Source organism: Chlorocebus sabaeus, chromosome 16 (assembly GCF_047675955.1).
Source record: "Chlorocebus sabaeus isolate Y175 chromosome 16, mChlSab1.0.hap1, whole genome shotgun sequence".
Classification (NCBI taxonomy): domain Eukaryota; kingdom Metazoa; phylum Chordata; class Mammalia; order Primates; family Cercopithecidae; genus Chlorocebus; species Chlorocebus sabaeus.
In genome coordinates this window covers 47,372,094-47,386,157 of record NC_132919.1, presented here as the reverse complement: position 1 = coordinate 47,386,157, position 14,064 = coordinate 47,372,094, and the positions used below count along the sequence as shown (strand labels likewise).

The 14,064-nt window shown below is 42.0% G+C and overlaps 1 protein-coding gene across 4 annotated transcripts in view; it reads right to left on the bottom strand.

Moving 5' to 3' along the window:
• The window catches only part of SPAG9 (sperm associated antigen 9), a 163,073-nt gene that overhangs the window by 115,739 nt on the left and 33,270 nt on the right, over positions 1-14,064 (bottom strand). For all 4 annotated transcript variants that reach the window (XM_073004939.1, XM_008011451.3, XM_008011452.3 and 1 more), the window contains exon 2: positions 7,243-7,363. In XM_073004939.1, the coding sequence (XP_072861040.1) occupies positions 7,243-7,363 (121 nt within the window). The remainder of the gene's footprint in view (positions 1-7,242; positions 7,364-14,064) is intronic.

Here is a 14,064-nt window from a genome sequence, read left to right as displayed (position 1 = left end):
TCCCACTACAGATACTGCCAACAGTCATCTCAGTGGCCCTAAATAAATGTTTATTTTAAAATAAATGTTGGGTTACGTTTACTTTATCACAAAATTCATATTTTCTTTTTTTGTTTTAGATGGAGTCTTGCTTTGTTGCTCAGGCTGGAGGGCAGTGGCTCGATTTTGGCTCACTGCAACCTCTGCCTCCCAGGGTCAAGCATTTTCCTGTCTCAGTCTTCCAAGTAGCTGGTATTACAGGCAAGCACCACCATGCCCAGCTAATTTTTGTATTTTTAGTAGAGATGGGTTTCCCCATGTTGGCCAGACAGATCTTGAACTCCTGACCTCAAGTGATCCACCCACCTCGGCCTCCCAAAGTGTTGGGATTACAGGTGTGAGCTACTGGGCCTGGTCTCATATTTTATTTAAAAAACAAAAAATCAGGCCGGGTGTGCTGCTTCACGCCTGTAGTCCCAGCACTTTGGGAGGCCAAGGCGGGTGTATCACCTGAGGTCAGGAGTTCAAGACCAGCCTGGTCAATAGGGGTGAAACCCCATCTCTACTAAAATACAAAAATTAGCCAGGTGTGGTGGCACACGCCTGAAGTCCCAGCTACTCAACAGGCTGAGGCAGAAAGAATCGCTTGAACCTGGGAGGCAGAAGTTGCAGCGAGCTGAGATTGCGCCACTGCACTCCAGCCTGGGTGACAGAGCAAGACTCTGTCTCAAAAAAAAAAAAAAAAAAAAAAATCAGTTATATTAAGATTAGATAGCCCAGATCATCTGTTTTCTATTATACCAAACAAGAATTAATGAATTCCTGACATAATATTTATTTAAATTTGTTTTCGTCTTTTAAAAAGCACTCATTCCCAATCTTGGTTTTCCAATAGTATAGGGAACTAATGACACTTAAAGATGACTTCCTACATCACCTTTTTAAAAACTAAGAAGTTTTTAGACTATGCGCAGTGGTTAATGCCTGTAATCCCAACATGTGGGAGATCAAAGTGGGCAGATTGTTGAGTCTATGAGTTTGAGATCAGCCTGGGCAACATGGCAAAACCTTGGCTCTACAAAAAATACAAAAATTTGGCCGGGCACAGTGGCTCATGCATGTAATCCCAGCACTTTGGGAGGCCGAGGTGGGCAGATCACCTGAAGTCAGGAGTTCGAGACCAGCCTGGCTAACATGGCGAAACCCCATCTCTACTTTAAAAAAATGCAAAAATTAGCCAGGCGTGGTGGCGGGCGCCTGTAGTCCCAGCTACTCGGGAGACTGAAGCAGGAGAATGGCGTGAACCTGGGAGGCGGAGCTTGCAGTGAGCCAAGATAGCACCACTGCACTCCAGCCTGCGCGACAGAGCAAGACTCCGTCTCAAAAAAAAAAAAAAAAAAAATTTGCCACGTGTGATGGCATGCGCTTGTAGTCACAGCTACTCAGGGATGAGGTGAGAGTACTGCTTGAGCCTGGGAGGTTGAGGCTACAGTGAGCCATGATCCTACCACTGCATGCCAGCCTGGGCAATAGAGCTGGAATGTCTCAAAAAAATTAAGAAATAAGTAATTTTTTAAATTAAAAATAAGAAGTTTTGATTCATATTGGAGATTTAAAAAAAAAAAAAAGCTACAGTGGTAAAGTGAAAAAACAGTCAAATAATTTAAAACAGTCAAATAATTTCCCCCCAGAAAAACTGGGGGAATGTTTAAGTGTGGTAAAATAAAAACTACGAAGAAAATTTAAGATATACTTAGAATTCATATTACACCAGTTAAGGCTTAGAAAAAAATAACAGAAGAGAAAGGAAAACAATTTGCTAGAAAAGAGAAAAAGACTGCAAGATCTCAAAAACAGGAGAAGTGAGTAAGTTCCAAAGCATTAATTAATAAAAGATGACTCAGGCCAGGCGCGGTGGCTCACGCATGAAATCCCAACACTTTGGGAGGCCAAGGTGGGCAGATCACAAGGTCAGGAGCTCGAGACCAGCCTGGCCAATATGGTGAAACCCCATCTCTACTAAAAATACAAAAATTAGCAGAGTGTGGTAGTACATGCCTGTAATCCCAGCTACTCAGGAGGCTGAGGCAGGAGAATCGCTTGAACCCGGGAGGCAGAGGTTGCAGTGAGCCGAGATGGTGCCATTGCACTCCAGTCTGGGCGAAAGAACAAGAGTCCAGCTCAAAAAATGACTCAGTTCATGGAAAAAGATTTTGTGTTATCAACTTTGTGCATCTGAATGGTCAATTTTGATTAACCACAGTTTGTAAGTTCCTTAATTGTTCTTTATACAGTAAGCTTTATTTCGGAATGGAAGAGCAGACTCCCAGGAGGAGAAATTCTTTGGAGGATAATATATTCATAACAAAAATAAAGTTTTTAGATCAAATTCAGCTCAAGACCACATCTAATACTTGATAAAGAATTTCTTCCTCCCTTCCCTAGAGTATTGTCAATTATTTTTAAATGATCTAATTTTTATAAAGTCTTCGAATTAAAATGGAAAACATAATTAATGCTTTTGGAGAGAGGAATGAGAAGACGGATACCACAGAATATGACAATTCCAAAAAAGGTATGACTCTTTGGACTGGATAACAAATCTGGGGCAATGAAAAAAAAAAAAAACTGACATACTCAAATAGTCTCCTAAATTGATTATCTCCCTTAATTAAGAAACCACTAGGCTGGTCACAGTGGTTCATTCCTATAATCCCAGCACTTTGAGAGTCCAGGGCAGGTGGATCAACTGAGGTCAGGAGTTCAAGACCAGCCTGGCCAACATGGTGAAACCCTGTCTCTACAAATACACAAAAATTAGCCAGGCATAATGACAGGTGCCTGTAATTCCAGATACTCGGGAGGCTGAGGCAGGAAAATCGCTTGAACCTGGGAGGTGGAGGTTGCAGTGAGCCAAGATCATGCCATTGCACTCTAGCCTGGGCAAAAAAGCCAGACTCCATCTCAAAAAAAAAAAAAAAAAGAAAAAGAAAAGAAAAAAAACCACTATATTTTGTTTACATTTACTAGAAAGGATCAGGAAACAGATTTTTTTAATTGAGTAATAAAAGGGCTAATATATGTGAAATAGTCATTCACTCCACTTAGATACTTTTGTGAAAAAAAGCACTATCTTCTGCTTTTTTGAGTGTGAGACATTTTAAAGGTACTTTGATATCAAAAATGCAATTTCAAGTACAAGGTAATTCTTCCTCTAATCACAGAAGACAAGTACTTAACGCATAAAAGGATTTTAGACAAGGAATTCCTTTCTAAGTCAAAAAAGCAATTCTGGTCGAGCACAGTAGCTTACACCTGTAATCCCAGCACTTTGGGGGGCCAAGGTGCAAGGATCACTTGAGACCAGGAGTTCGAGACGAGCCTGAACAACATAACAAAACCTGGTCTCTACAAAAAATTTTAAAATTAGCTAGGCATGGTGGCTCATGCCTGTAGTTCCAGCTATTTGGGAGGCTGAGGTGGGAGGATCACTTGAGCCTGGGAGTTTGAGGATGCAGTCAGCTATGATCGTGTCACTGTACTCCAGTCTGGGAGACAGAGCTAGACTCTGTCTCTAAGAAAAAAAGAAAAAGATCCAGCACTTTGGGAGGCCGAGGTGGGTGGATCACGAAGTCAGGAGATCAAGACCATTCTGGCTAACACAGTGAAACTCCGTCTCTACTAAAAATACAAAAAATTAGCTGGGGGTGACGGCAGGTGCCTGTAATCCCAGCTACTCGGGAGGCTGAGGCAGGAGAATCACTTGAACCTGGGAGGCGAAGGTTGCAGTGAGCTGAGATCGCACCACTGCACTCCAGCCTGGGCGACAGAGCAAGACTTCATTTCGAAAAGAAAAAAAGAAAAAGAAAAAGAAAAAAAAAATTTTTTCAGGCTGGGCAAGGTAGCTTATGCCTATAATGCCAGCACTTTGGGAGGCTGAGGCTGGTGGACTGCTTTGAGCTCAGGAGTTCAAGACCAGCCTGGGCAACATAGTGAAACCCTATTTCTACAAAAAATACAAAAATGAGCCAGGCATGGTGGCTTATGACCGTAGTCCCAGCTACTCAGGAGGCTGAGGCTAGAGGATCGATTGAGCCCAGGAAGCATAAGTCACAGTGAGCGGAGATCCTGCCACTGCACATTAGACAGATTGACAGACTGAGATCCAGTTTCAATAAATAATAATAATTTCTTATTGAAAACTTGGTACCCAGGCTGGGCACGGTGGCTCACGCCTGTAATCCCAGTACTTTAGGAGGCTGAGGCAGGTAAATCACCTGAGGTTGGGAGTTTGAGACAAGCCTGGCCAACATGGTGAAATGCCATCGCTACTAAAAATACAAAAATTAGCCAGGCATAGTGGCGCATGCCTGTAGTCCCAGCTACTTGGGAGGCTGAGGCAGAAGAATTGCTTGACCCTAGGGGGCGGAGGTTGCAGTCAGTCAAGATCACACCACTGCACTCCAGCCTGGGTGACAGAACAAGACTCCGTCTCAAAAAAAACAAAAAAAAACAAAACAAAAACAAAAACAAAAACAAAAACAAAAAAACAGAAAGAAAACTTGGTACCCTACAGATATCAACAAGAAAACTTAATACGTAAAACAATGAAAGGTAGGCTGAGTCTGTCAACTGTGCCTTTAGTGTTTGGTTCTAAAATATTATCTAATCCTTTCAGGCCAGGCATAGTGGTTCATGTCTGAAATCCCAGCACCTTGGAGCCCAGAAGTGTAAGACCAGCATGGGCAACATAATGAGATCTTGTCTCTGTGTCTGTCTGTCTGTCTATTTATCTATCTATCTATCTATCTATCTATCTATCTATCTATCTATCTATCTAAGACAGAGCTTCGCTCTTGTCACCCAGGCTGAGTGCAATGGTGTGATCTCGGCTCACCGCAACCTCCGCCTCCCGGGGTCAAGTGATTCTCCAGCCTCAGCCTCCGGAGTAGCTGGGATTACAGGCATGTGCCACCATGCCCAGCTAATTTTGTATTTTCAGTAGAGACAGGGTTTCTCCATGTTGGTAAGGCTGGTCTCAAACTCCTAACCTCAGGTGATTCGCCCGCCTCGGCCTCCCAAAGTGCTGAGATTACAGGCGTGAGCCACCATGCCTGGCCTTGTCTCTATCTTTAAAAAAGTACGATCAAATTAGGATTTAAATATTACATTCAATAGTTAAATTTTCTTTCTTGAACAGAAAAGGCTCAACTCTTGAAATGTACCAAAAGCTTGCAATTGCCACAAGACCATTTCTCCAGATGAGTGGTACTTATAGTAATGCGACTCCAGTGCTATATCTATTAGTGGATGCCCTGTGGAGTCACATCATGCAGTGCTCTAAGACTTCAAATTTTTTTCTTCTTTTGAGACAGGGTCTCACTCAGCCTGGAGCGTAGTGGCACAATCTCAGCTCACTGCAACCTCCACCTCCCAAGCTCAAGCGATCCTCCCACCTCAGCCTCTCAAATAGCTGGGACTACAAGTGTGCACCACCATACCCAGCTAATTTCTGTGTTTTTGGTAGAGATGGGGTTTCACCATGTTGCCCAGGCTGGTCTCGAACCCCTGAGCTCAAGCAATCTGCACGCCTCAGCCTCCTAAAGTGCTGGGATTACAAGTGTGAATCATCGCACCTGGCCTTGTTTTCTTAATTTTTTTTTTTATCATAAAGAGACGATCTCGCTATCCTGCTCAGGCTGGTCTCAAACTCCAAGGCTCAAGCAATCCTCCCACCTTCACCTCCCAAAGTGTTGGGATTACAGCTGTGAGCCACCACACCCAGGCAACCTCAAATTTCTGTGGAAGAAATCACAGAAGTCACTCAATGTATTCAATGTTAACAAAGGTATCCAACAACTCTGGGTATCCACAAGTCTAAAAACACAAAGCATGACACATGGCTCATTTTGTCTCGCTAAAGTTGGCTTCTGTTACCAAACATCCACTGGCCCTCTTCTAGGACATCTGCTTAATAGCCACTTGAGCTCTCCTTGAATTCTAGAATACTTGAACTCCAGATTTCTAGTGGTTTTAATTTAGCTCTATTCCATCTTTCCAGAGTACTAGAGAGAGAACAGTCAGTTCTCACACATGCTCCAAGACTGCTGGCAAAGGTTTTCCATCATGAATGGCTGTACCTTTATAGCTGGTGTCACTATGTAGTCTTAATGAGTAATGTGGATAGAGTAGCTACCTGGCCATCCTTTGCTCCCTAGGATTCTGAAAGTTTACAATGCTGGGAAAGAAAGGCAGAGAACTGTCTGCTTACCTACATCAGACATGAAAATAGGCCATAAAGTTTCTCACCTTTTTTTTTTCTAATTTTGACTTAATTAGGTCTGTTTTTATTAGCCAAAAGGGGAAAATCATCCTTGAGGTTTGAAACAATAATTTTAAAAACCAAGAAAACATGAAATTATATTAAAAATAAAATGATTCTGAAAAACGAAGTTCTGTTCCCCCAAATGGCCCCACTTTTCCATTAAAAAGGAGCAAAAAAGAGGATTCAGTACTTTTTCTCTAGTATCTAATTACATGCTTAGGTCATTCTTAAATACATACTTCAAAGCTGTAAGTTCATCTTACATTTTTACATTTCAAAGCAAAACAGAAAAAATGGAACTTCGTGTACTTGGTCAAAATTAGAGGAAATGATCCACACACACACACTTGCATAATGGTCACAGCATAACGTTACCTGCAAACAAAGGCTGAGAGCTAAACCGAAGAAGTTGAATCTGATAGGTTTAGTCACTTCTGCATACATGGGCACCATGTGAAAATGTGAATAAACAGGAACTAACCCTAGTTCCTAGGTCTCACTCCAGTCTGGGATGACAATTCCAAGTTTGTATTTAGAACCTTAGTCAAATTTCAGGATGAGTCATTGCACCATTAGAGCCCACTCTTTTTTTTTGGCGGGGGTGGGGAGGGGGAACACAGTTTCATTCTGTTGCTGAGGCTGGAGTCCAGTGGCACCATCTTGGCTCACTGCAGCCTCCGCCTCCCAGGTTCAAATGGTTCTCATGCCTCAGCCTCCCAAGTAGCTGGAATTACAGGTGCGCACAACGATGCCCAGCTAATTTTTGTATTTTTAGTAGAGATGGGGTTTCACCATGTTGACCAGGCTGGTCTTGAACTCCTGACCTCAAGTAATCCTCCCACCTTGGCCTCCCAAAGTGCTGGGATTACAGGCATGAGCCACCACGCCTGGCCAAGCCCAGTCTTTAGTGTACTTATGAGAAGAAATGTTTTACTTACTCTGGTCAGCATAGTTTTTTGCTTTGAGCTCAAGTTGTCTTGTTTGAGATTCTAAAGATTCCACTCGGGTCTGTAAGTCCTTTTTTTCCTGTTCTTGAGAGTCTTCAAATTCAATGAATTTCTAATAAAGAAGAACAAAATAAATTTCATCAGAGAAATTAAACGTTACATTTTCAACTCCTGTATTTCTTGGAATCAATAATCACAATTAGGTATTAACTACTTAGATCTCAGAATTATGAACTTGGGTTGATTTTTAGTTTTTCTATAAAAATTAAGTTTTAAAAAGCTCCCAAATATAGAAGAAAAAAATAAAATAATTAAGGTGTTTCCACTTCATATTATAGGCATTCCATATGATATACATATCATCCTACAAATATATAAACTCTTTTGTATACTTGCATATGCATCTTGATTTGCAGACAATTTAAAAATCTATAACATGTACAACAGAGAACAAAAGAATGATGGAATACTCAATAAATATTTGTTAAATGGTTGTGTGATTAACAGTCATAGATTCACCTGAACCATGGAGTTTAAATTCCTAAGAAAAGGATGTGTTCTAGGAATAACTCCACCACTCAAATCTAACTTACCAAACCTGTTCTCATAAACTACAGTAACACTAAGTGCAATCATTAAATCTCCGTCTTCATCTTGATTGTTGTATCAGCAACATCTGACAAGTAAGTGATTGCTCTCTCCTTAAAACTTTTTTTTTTTTAATTTGGCTACCAGGATATTTTCTTGTTTGCTGCTGGTTCTTGGTCTTCTTTGGTAGCACCTCCTTTTCTCCCCAACTTCTCACTCTGTCCTGGGACACATCTTCTCTTCCTTGTTTACACTTATTCCCTAGTGATCGCATCCAGTTTCATGGCTTTAAGTATAAACTACATGCTGACAACTTCCAAATTTCTCTCTCTAGCCCAGACCTGAATTCCAGATTTGTATGTCCAACTGCCTACTAGACAACTTCAATTGGATGTCTAAAAAGCATCTTAAGGCTGGGCATGGTGGCTCACGCCTATAATCCTAGCACTTTGGGAGGCCAAGGTGAGCAGATCACGAGGTCAGGAGTTCAAGACCAGTCTGGCCAACATGCTGAAACACTGTCTCCACTAAAAATACAAAAATTAGCTGGGCATGGTGGCGCGTTCCTGTAATCCCAGCTACTTGGGAGGCTGAGGCAGGAGAACTGCTTGAACCGAGACCCGGGAGGTAGAGGTTGCAGTGAGCTGAGATTGTGCCACTGCACTCCAGCCTGGGCTACAGAGCAAGACTCTATCTCAAAAAAAAAAAAAAGTATCTTAAATTGAGCATGTGAAAACTTGCTCCTCTCCTGGTCTTCTCTAGCTCATTAAATTATTGTGGTCAATAAATTATTGTGGTCAGTTGCTCAGGACCAAAACACTGGAGTCAGCTTTGACTCTTCTGTTTCTCTAGTACCTCACATCTCCAATCCATCAGCAAATCTACCTACAGATCTGACCGCTTTTCATCATTTCCACCACCATCCTGGTGTGTGCCACCATCATCTAATACCTGGATTACTGCAACAGTGAAAGTCTCCTAATTAGTCGCCTTACTTCCACCCTACCCTCTACAATATATTCTAGAGGATCTAGGAGGATTCTTTAAAAAGAAAGTCAGCCAGCCTGGCCAACATGGTGAAATTCGGTCTCTACTAAAAATAGAAAAATTAGCTAGATGAGGCCGGGCGTGGTGGCTCACGCCTGTAATCCCAGCACTCTGGGAGGCCGAGGTGGGCAGATCAAGAGGTCAGGAGATCAAGACCATCCTGGCTAACATGGTGAAATCCCCGTCTTTACTAAAAATACAAAAACATTAGCCAGGCGTGGTGGCAGGTGCCCAGTCCCAGCTACTCAGGAGGCTGAGGCAGGAGAATGGCAGGAACCCCGGAGGCGGAGCTTGCCGTGAGCCTAGATCTGCACTGCACTCTAGCCTGGGTGACAGAGCGAGACTCCGTCTCAATAAAAATAAATAAAATAATAAAAATTAGCTGGGCGTGGTGGCAGGCTCCTGTAATCCCAGTTACTGGGGAGGCTGAGGCAGGAGAATCGCCCGAACCCAGAAGACAGAGGTTACAGTAAGCTGAGGTCGCGCCACTGCACTCCAGCCTGGGCGACAGAACAAGACCCCCTCTCAAAAAAAAAAAAAAAAGGAAAGAAAGTAGGCCAGGAGCGGTGGCTCACGCTTATAATCCCAGCACTCTGGGAGGCCGAGGCAGGCTGATCACCTAGGTCAGGAGTTCGAGACCAGCCTGACCAACATGGAGAAACCCCATCTCTACAAAAAATACAAAATTAGCCGGGCCTGGTGGTGCACGCCTGTAATCCCAGCTACTTGGGAGGCTGAGGCAGGAGAATTGCTTGAACTCGGGAGGCAGAGGTTGCAGTGAGCCGAGATCATGCCATTGCACTCCAGCCTGGGCAAAAAGAGCAAAACTCTGTCTCCAAAAAAAAAAAAAAAAAAAGTAAAAACAGTTTACTCCTCTGCTCAAAACACTCTAGTGGTTTACATTCTTTACCATAGCCTCTAAGGATCTACACAATATGCTTCCACCATTCTCTTACTTCTTTGACATCATCTCCTATTTCTCTTCCTACCCTCCTCTCCTTCCCATTCTGATTCCAGTCTCCATGCAGTTCCTCCAACACTTCAAGCCTTAGCACTTGCTTCCCACTACCTAGAATTTTCTTCTTCCAGATACCCAAACGGCTTGCTCTCTACTTACTTCCTTCACATCTTTGTTCAAATGTCACCTTCTTGGTGAAGTCTTCTTTGGCCATCCTATTTAAAACTGCGATACTAGGCCAGGCACAGTGGCTCATGCCTGTAATCCTAGCACTTTGGGAGGCCAAGGCAGGTGGATCACTTAAGGTCAGGAGTTTGAGACCAGCCTGACCAACACTGAAACCCCATTTCTACTAAAAATACAAAAATTAGCCAGGCATAGTGGTACACGCCTGTATTCCAGCTACTCAGGAGGCTGAGACAGGAGAATTGCTTGAATCCAGGAGGTGGAGGTTGCAGTGAGCCTAGATCGTGCCACTGCATTGCGTTCTAGCCTGGGCAACAGAGCGAGACTCTGTCTCAAAAAAAAAAAAAAAAAAAAAAAAAACTGTGATACCTACTCCCTATCTCTCCTCCCTGTTTATTTTCTTTAGAGTACTTAACCTCATCCGACATGCTATTTTAGTAATTGATGTTACTTATTACTTGTCTGTCCTCACTAGAATGTGGGTTCCATGAAGTCAGGAATTTTTGTTTTGTTCACTACTGTATACCCAGTGCAAAGAATGATGATAGCGGGTTCTCAAATATCTGTTAAACAAATGAGTAAACGAAGAAAATTTTCCAAGTTAAAAAAACTGAAACACTTATAGAAAAATTTATAATTCACCAAAAACTTCGGTATCACTACAATATATCCTAGTTTTAATGTGAAATTGTCAGTCTATTACCTATTTTAACTGTCCTCAAACTTTTCAATCACTGCAGAGGACACTGGGTTGTTGTTGTTTTGTTTTGTTTTTTTGTCTACACACATTACGTTCCTTTGGGGAACTTTCTCTCTCCAGTTTCATACTAATTATATTCAGTCCATGTAATCTGATTGGTGATGACTCCATCTCCCTAGAGGTGGGCACAGCACTTGAACCAGACTGATCAGAGTCCTCTCTAAAAACCTAGCAGGCCTAGGCTGCAGACTGACATCTTTTTCCAGCATAGAGAAGAGCAGGCCTGAGACTAAAGCCAATATAGAGAAAAAGAACAAGGGGGAGAAAAACCCAATCCTGGGTAATTGTACCCAGGATTCCTGGAGCCAGAATTTTCCCAGTGTTTTTTGTTTTTTTCAGTTACAAAATCCAATAAATTCCTTTTTTACATAAGCTTGAGTTGGTTTTCTTTTTTTTGAGACCGAGTTTCACTGTGTCCCCCACGCCGGAGTGCACTAGTACCATCTCAGCTCACTGTAATCTCTGCCTCCCGGGTTCAAGTGATTCTCCTGCCTCAGCTTCCCGCACAGCTGGGACTACAAGAGCCCACCACCGCACCCAGTTAATTTTTGTATATTTTTAGTAGAGACGGGGTTTCACCATGTTGGCCAGGCGCCAGTCTCAAACTCCTGACCTCAGTGATCCACCCACCTCGGCCTCCCAAAGTGCTGGGATTACAAGCATGAGCCACCACACCCAGCCTCTTTTTTTTTTTTAAGATGTAGGTCTGTGTTGCCAGGCTGCTCTACAACTGCTGAACTGCTGGCCTCAGACTCCTGGGCTTAAGCAACCCTCCTGCCTCAGCCTCCAGAGTAGCTGGGACTACACGTGTGAGCCACCATGTTTAACTTTCCTGATCTTTGAAGCTTGGAACCCACAAACTCTGTAACGTTGGTTCTTAATCATTAGGGGGTCCAAAGACCAATTTGGAAATTTGATCCATCTATGCACCATATTTCCCTAGAAAAAATGCCCCCACCCATGTCAAATGCCACCTATTTTTCTCAGGGGGCTTAGAGACACTGTAGTTCCTTCCACAAACCCCAAGTTTAGCACCTCTACGCTATACGTTTCTATGAAAACATTTCATATTTGTGGGACTTCTGGGGAAATCAAGTTATTGTTTATTTTTCAGAATATTCAAGATGACCATATATAAGAAAAGTAAAGGTTACAGTAAATATAGGAAAAGAGGCAAACTAATAAATCATTCATGAAACATCTACTGGCTACTTACTATGTACCAGGCACAGGGAACATGACTATGAGTATCCAACTAGCCCTGCCTTCCAAGTGTTCACTGGCTACAACTGAATGCAAGCAGATGATATAAGGTTACATTAAACAGAAAAGCAGAAACTATGAAGTCTGAGTAAGTTATTTCAACATTTTACCTGGATATATAAGCAAAGACTAACAATTAATAGGAAAACGTAATTATTATTTTTTGGCCTGCTTTGAAAATGATGCTCCCTTGGCTAACTTAACTACTATATCTGGGAAACTAACCAAAAAGAAACAATTTTTTTTTAGATGGAGTCTTGCTCTGTCATCCAGGTTGGAGTGCAGTGATGCCATCTCAGCTAACTGCAACCTTCATCTCCTGGCTTTAAGCAATACTCCTGCCTCAGCCTCTGAGTGGCTGGGATCACAGACATGGGCTACCATGCCTGGCTAATTTTTTTTTTGTATTTTTGGTAAAGACAGGGTTTCACCATGTTGACCAGGATGGTCTCGAACTCCTGACATCAAGTGATCTGCCTGTCTTGGCCTCCCAAAGTGCTGGGATTACAGGCATGAGTCACTGCACCCGGTCCAGAAATTCTTATATTAGGCACCTCTTGTGTTATGGATAAAATGCTGTTTTAAAGAGCATACAGCATTATGTTTACCAAGAAACACTTCAGATGCTGTGCTATTAAACTGCTAACAAAAAATTTTACCACTATTTTGCTTTTTTGTTTGTTTTTTTTTGGGATGCAGTCTGGCTCTGTTGTCCAGGCTGGAGTACAGTGGCATGATTTCAGCTCACTGCAGCCTCCACCTCCCAGGTTCAAGCAATTCTCGTGCCTCAGCCTCCCAAGAAGCTGGGATTACAGGCATAAGCCACCATGCCTGGCTAATTTTGGTATTTTTAGTAGAGACGTGGTTTCACCAAGTTGGTGAGGCTGGTCTCGAACCCTTGACCTCAGGTGATTCTAGCACTTTGGGAGGCCGAGCTGGGATTACAGGCATGAGCCACCGTACCCAGCCCAGAAATTCTTAGTCACTTTTTGTGCTATGGATAAAATGCTATTTTTAAAAGCATACAGCATTATGAAGATGCTGTGCTACTAAACTGCTACCAAACAATTTTACCATTATTTTGCTTATTTACAACTTCTTTCTGCCTAATAGGAGACACCTCATAAGGGACACACAATTTCACATCTGCTTTGTTGCTTAGCGACAAAGTTCAGCTTCAGAAGATGGATACCATAGAATATGACAATTCCAAAAAGACCTACCTAGATGAATCAAGCTTCAGAATTTTTCACGTTTTATTATGATTACTGAGGCTTTTTATCTATATCACTTTAAATAAATATGGCAGAGAGAAAAGAGATTTTTTTTAAGTGATGTGATAGGTCTTGGATTGGCAAGGCTATTATCTTCAAAGAGAAATCTCGTTTCTTTAGTTTCCTTACATAGGAAAGTACGAAAAATATTCCAAAGCAAATACATACTTTGAGTCCTTTCCTTCAAACAAATTAAAACAGATAAACTTAGAGATTACAAAATGGAATGCTGTCTTTCACAAACGTATGTACATTTTCTCCTTTCTTGTTCCAAGCAGATCTTAAACTTCTTGGAATAATAAACTCTTTTGAGTATATTGTGAAAACAGATCTTATACCCACAAAGATAAATATTTAAAACTCAAAGCTATATACATTCATCAGTGCATCTTCAAATTCTAAAAGAAATCAAGCAGGATTTTTCCCCATTTATAAACATTGTTAATGTTGATTGTGTAGAAATAATTTTTTATTGTCTTGAAAATCCCAATTTTTTTTATTTTATTTTTTTATTATTATTTTTTGAGACAAAGAGTCTCACTCTGTTGCCCAGGATGGAGTGCAGTGGTGCAATCTCAGCTCACTGCAACCTCCACCCCTTGGGTTCAAGCAGTTCTCGTGCTTCAGGCTCTGGAGTAGCTGTAATTACAGGCATGTGCCACCACACTCAGCTAATTTTTGTATTTTTGGTAGAGACAGGGTTTCATCATATTGGCCGGGCTGATCTCAAACTCCTG